The 6,062-nt window shown below is 36.8% G+C and overlaps 1 protein-coding gene across 2 annotated transcripts in view; it reads right to left on the minus strand.

Moving 5' to 3' along the window:
• LOC137020960 (uncharacterized) overlaps positions 1–3,070 on the minus strand; it is a 4,479-nt gene extending 1,409 nt beyond the window's left edge. Inside the window, exons 1-4 of one of the 2 annotated variants that reach the window (XM_067387109.1) lie at positions 2,883–3,070; positions 1,799–1,868; positions 1,031–1,188; positions 1–553 (exon numbers count right to left, since the gene is read on the minus strand). The exon at positions 1–553 is cut by the window's left edge and continues 1,409 nt beyond it. In XM_067387109.1, the coding sequence (XP_067243210.1) occupies positions 1–553; positions 1,031–1,181 (704 nt within the window). In that variant the 5' untranslated portion in view covers positions 1,182–1,188; positions 1,799–1,868; positions 2,883–3,070. Of the gene's footprint in view, positions 554–1,030; positions 1,263–1,798; positions 1,869–2,882 lie in introns of those variants that run through there. The other variant, XM_067387110.1, reaches the window with a different exon arrangement.
• Between the last annotated feature and the right edge of the window lie 2,992 nt (positions 3,071–6,062).

Raw genomic sequence — 6,062 nt, forward strand, 5'->3', positions numbered from 1 at the left:
CCAGCCCTGTGAACGCCACAGCTGTTGGGTGCTTTTTCTGACTCAACCAGACTTAGTGACATATGCATTCGCCCGAGGACAACATAGTCCGTTTTCTGTGTATCAGGTGGACTTCGAGACTTGAGCCGACCCAAACTCCCCGTCAAACTCAACAGAACCACCATTGCAGGAAGAACCCAGGATAACTCATCCATGTCGGGAATGCATGTAACAAGGCATCCGCCTCTTTTCAAACAGGCTTCCACAGAGAACCGCTCCACCGTCCAGTCATGGCTGCCGCATATTCCGCTCACAATCCATGCTAGAAGACATCCAAAACATCCGACTGTCCTTGAGAGACAATTTTCATTTTGCTCCAAGCGTCCCTCCGTTCGCCTGTCTTGAGGACGCAGCAGATTAACCAGCAACTCCACAGCAATCAGAGGCGGCGTCAGCAGCAGCACGACTCCATAGGCCTGGCAAAGAAAGAGCAGGAATCGAAGGGCGATGACATCCGAGGAAACGTAAAAAGGCGTCATCCAGGACTCCGTGAGCCAGATGTAGAGCAGAAACACTGGAGGAACAGAAAAGAGGCATCAAACTGATGAATTAAAGGGTTGGTTCACCCAAAAATTAAATTTGTCATTAATTACTCACCCTCATGTCGTTCCACACCCGTAGACCTTCGTTCATCTTCAGAACACAAATTAAGATATTTTTGATGAAATCCAATAATGAGTCCGCGTTCTGACGTAGAACCTAGAAGCTCTCGACATAAACGGTGTATGAGAATGCTGAAAACTGCAAAAGGAGATGGCTGATCTGTCAATGTCCATGCAAACTCATTTGAAGGTTCGTCTATGCACGCATATCACAGCAAAATCTGATCGGATTTCATCAAAATATCTTAATTTGTGTTCCGAAGATGAATGAAGGCGTTACAGGTGTGGAACGACATGAGAATTAATGAGAATTAATGACAGAATTTTCATTTTTGGGTGAACTAACCCTCTAAGTGGAAAAAGAGGACAATATTTGGGGTTCTGCTTACAGGTGACGGCGAGGTCTGTGAATAACAACAGGCAGCAGCAGCAAAGGCTGACCGCAGTGATGGTGTGTGTGACTACGGACGGACACAACAGCATGCTGCTCATGAGTTTGCACACACACAGACGGAGCGTAGCATCCAGAACACCCTCCATCTTCACACTTAGAAGACAGACATTAAAAACCCAGTGTCAGTTGATGTTTCATTAAAGAGTCATAATGTACATTCTCTTGAAGGAAGCTGATGATAAATGCACAAGTAGATTTTAAAAAGAAAGTCACATTGTACAGGACTATGTTTGAGGCCCAACATACATTAAAGTCAATATGAAATCAGATCTGTTTTCCTAATACATGGTACTGGTCTTATTGTGGAGGATTTATAATGGCATCTTATCTTTTTCCCCTCCAAAAGTGTTTAAAATGTCTTTGTAATGTTTCATCAGAAGTAACTTGTTCTGCCAACCAAGAGCGCCAACCAACAGGTGGCTGCATTTTGGGCTGGAACACCCATTTTTCACAATCCAATCAATTCCCAATAAGTAAAATCTCATTATATATATATATATATATATATACATGAATGACCCTGGACCACAAATCCAGTCATAAGTCGCATAGGTATATTTGTAGCAATAGCCAACAATACATTGTATGGGTCAAAATTATTAGTTTTTTTTTCATGGCAAAAATCATTAGGATATTAGATCAAAATTATGGGATGAGTTCAATCAATCCTACCACCACAGGAAATTATTAAAAAACAACTTACCTCTGATGAAGGATGACCTCTCAGTCCCCAGTCCCGTGTTTCTTGGGAATATCCCGGACGAGCCCCCAAACTGTTAGATCAAAATCTCAATAATAATAATAATAATAATAATAATAATAGGTAGAATATTTGTAATCCCAGTCATCAGTTAAGAAACAGTCGCCTCAACCCCTGCAATGTGTGGCAGCAGCAGCGCGAGGCCTCGGGAGAATGACCAAGCAGACACAGATCAAGTGTGGTACAAAGCATTCTCAGATTTATTCAGGAAGAAGGGTCATATTTAGATATAGGTAAAACAACAATCTCCAGGATGGCATGAGCATCCAATCATATGTCTTAAGAATCAAACCTTACCATGTATGGCATGTCAAGAAATATAATAACAAATAAGTAATGTATGTGCGTAAATGTGTGTGTGTCTACATCTTCTGGTTGTGTGTGAGAGTGTCAGTGTGTCCAAGGACTACTACTATTTGTTTTGTCTAGGTAGGTACATGAGCTGCACAATGGAAAAATCCCAAGACAAGAAATAAGAAATTATTTAACAGATATTAAGTAAAGATCATGTTCCATGAAGATATTTTGTACATTTCCTACCATAAATATAAATATATCTAACATTTATTTTTGTGTGTGGATATGCATTGCTAAGGACTTAATTTGGACAACTTTAAAGGTGATTTTCTCAATATTTAGATTTTTTTTAGACCCTCAGATTCCAGATTTTCAAAGTTGTATCTCGACCAAATATTGTCATATCATAACATACATCAAAAGCTTATTTATTCAGCTTTCAGATGATGTAAAATCGAAATTTCAAAAAATTGACCCCGATTGGTTTTGTGGTCCAGTGTCATTAAACTTTGACCAAAAAATGTGATATACATATGTGTGTGTGTGTGTGTGTATGTGTAATATATATATATATATATATATATATATATATATATATATATATATATATATATATATATATATATATATTCACACACATAACATAAAAGCATGCATATCAACATAATTTGGTTAATTGCACAGCAATGCTATAATTACAGGGCCAGTCCAAGCTGATTGTCTCACTCACCAGAAACCAGAGATGAAGTGATGTGGTAAAGCTTCTGACATCAGAGGTGCTTCAAGTGATGAAAAGCTGAAAGCTGCAGGTCCACAGTCAGACCTCCAGTGAAGAGAAGCTGGATGAACATTAGTCAAGGCAGTTAGGAGACACGGATCCCTACCTCAACACTTCAGCAGTCAGTCATTCTTTGTGAGTTTTTTTCACAGAGTGTGTGTGCATTTCTCTTTACCCTCCCCCAGTGGGACGTGTCTAAACATTCAAGCCCTTTTTCTTGTCTCACCTGGACTCAAAGCACGTGTCTGTGGAGAGGGAGTGTCAGTGTTTGGCTAGATCTCACAGAAACCAGTCCATCTGCTTCCTTCTGAAACACTTGTGTGCATGCTTCTTCATAATGCAGATCTCGTGTCTCTGACAGCACACATCACGCTTCATTGAACTTTATTTGACTGACAGCGTGGCAAACTCTAAAGAGCTCCTTCAAGAACGCTGTGTGTGGGTCCACGCACTCGTTTAAAAACACTTGAATCCTGGAACAGCCTGACTTAAACAGAATGGGCGCGTGCTGCCATCTATTGTTCAGATAGGAGAATGACAATCAACTAAGATACTAAAGAAGAGAGGAAATTATCAGAAACTAGGAATGTATTCACGATACGATTTGCTCACGAATTTTTAACAAAATGAGATTTAAGACAAATTATAAATGAGAAAGTGTCTTTTTATTATTTCTCAGACTAAATGTTGCATATTTCTTTGTGAAATTATGCTACAAAACTTAATAACTGCAGACAGGCTGCATGAGAATGCAAATCACTGTCTGACAGCAGGTGGCGATTATGGAACAGCTGCAATTCAGCGCTTCCTTGGTTACCGCCGTAAACAAAGCAGCGCTGCGCGCTTATAAACACTACTTTAAAATGCATTGTATGGAGGCAAGATGAAAAGAAAATACCATCTAAACTTTTCTGAACACAGTCAGTTCCTCTCAGATATACATTAATTAAACAGAATATTATTAATGTCACATACTATTTCTAGGATGGATAGTATGCCTATAGGCAACTTTCTCAAAAACGACAAATATTACCCAGAATGCAATGTTTTACGGTATATTACTCCTGTTTATTGCAATGCATTCTGTAAATTACAATGCATTCTGGGTAATATTATTTGTTGTTTTCAAGAAAGTGGCCTATAAGCTAGGCCACTTTCTTGAAAACAACAAATATTACCCAGGATGCATTGTTTTTACAGTATATTACTGTTTCAATCAAAAACTCTATTTTATTGTCAAAAACGACAAATATTACCCAGAATGCATAGTTTACGGTATATTACTACTGTTTATTACAATGCATTCTGTAAATTACAATGCATTCTGGGTAATATTATTTGTCATTTTTGAGAAAGTGGCCTATAAGCTAGGCCACTTTCTTGAAAACGACAAATATTACCCAGGATGCATTGTTTTTACAGTATATTACAGTTTCAATTAAAAACTGTATTTTATTGTCAAAAACGACAAATATTACCCAGAATGCATAGTTTACGGTACATTACTACTGTTTATTACAATGCATTCTGGGTAATATTATTTGTCGATTTTGAGAAAGTGGCCTATAAGCTTAGCTACTTTCTCGAAAATGACAAATATTACCCAGAATGCATTGTTTTACAGTATATTACTCCTGTTTATTACAACGCATTCTGTATGTTGCATTGCATTCTGGGTAATATTATTTGTTGTTTTTGAAAAAGTGGCCTATAAGCTTAGCTACTTATTCGAAAATGACAAATATTACCCAAAATGCATTGTTTTACAGTATATTACTCCTGTTTATTACAACACATTCTGTATATTACATTGCTTTCTGGGTAATATTATTTGTCGTTTTTGAGAAAGTGGCCAATAAGATTGGCTACTTTCTCGAAAACGACAAATATTACCCAGGATGCATTGTTTTTACAGTATATTACTGTTTCAATCAAAAACTATATTTTATTGTCAAAAACGACAAATATTACCCAGAATGCATTGTTTTATGGTATATTACTCCTGTTTATTACAATGCGTTTTGCAAATTGCAATGCATTTTGGGTTATATTATTTGCCGTTTTCCAGAAAGTGGCCTATAAGCTTAGCTACTTTCTCGAAAACGACAAATATTACCCAGAATGTATATTACTCCTGTTTATTACAATGCATTCTGTAAATTATAATGTATTTTGGGTAATATTATTTGTTGTTTTTGAGAAAGTGGCCTATAAGCTAGGTTACTTTCTTGAAAACGACAAATATTACCCAGAATGCATTGTTTTACGGTATATTACTCCTGTTATTACAATGCATTCTGTAAATTACAGTGCATTCTGGGTAATATTAACTGTAGTTTTTGAGAAAGTGGCCTATAAGCTAAGCTACTTTCTCGAAAACGACAAATATTACCCAGAATGCATTGTTTTACGGTATATTACTCCTGTTTATTACAATGCATTCTGTAAATTACAGTGCATTCTGGGTAATATTATTTGTCGTTTTCGAGAAAGTGGCCTATAAGCAACAAATACTACCCAGAATGCATTGTTTTTAAGGTATATTACTGTTTCAATAGGAAACGGTATTTTACCGTGTAAATTTGTTTTGTTTTTTACAGCTATCTTGAGACAGAAGCTCAGATACATTTTTTGTGTTGCTGTTTGTTTCATATATTGAGGTCACTGCATATCTCATAATACCATTTCTAGTATTTCAAGACAAAATAGCAGACTAAATAAAAACTAGTAAATGTGTTCAAACTTTTGTCTGGTAGTATTAGTGTATATTGTGTTGTTTTTTTTTTGCACATAGTATAACTACTCTATTCTATTCCTACCCAAATCAGATCTGTTTACATTCAGAAATAAGACATGTATAAATGGATGCAATTCGTCAGTGTTGCTACAAAAACAGTTCATGTCGTATTAATAGAAAATGCATATTAGATGTTCTTCGTGACTGTCTGTGATCTGTTAATCCATATCTCAGTGTCTTCATTTGAACTCCATACCCTGTAAATCACTTCCCTGACCTTCTCAGAGGAATTACAGTAACCCAAAATGATAACAAGTCATGGTTTTGAAGGATTTTCTGTTGAGGGCTCTGCTGTATGTTTGATCATATATGGTTTCGCTGTGCCTGCAGCACCC

Source organism: Chanodichthys erythropterus, chromosome 6 (assembly GCF_024489055.1).
Source record: "Chanodichthys erythropterus isolate Z2021 chromosome 6, ASM2448905v1, whole genome shotgun sequence".
NCBI classification, from domain to species: Eukaryota; Metazoa; Chordata; class Actinopteri; order Cypriniformes; family Xenocyprididae; genus Chanodichthys; species Chanodichthys erythropterus.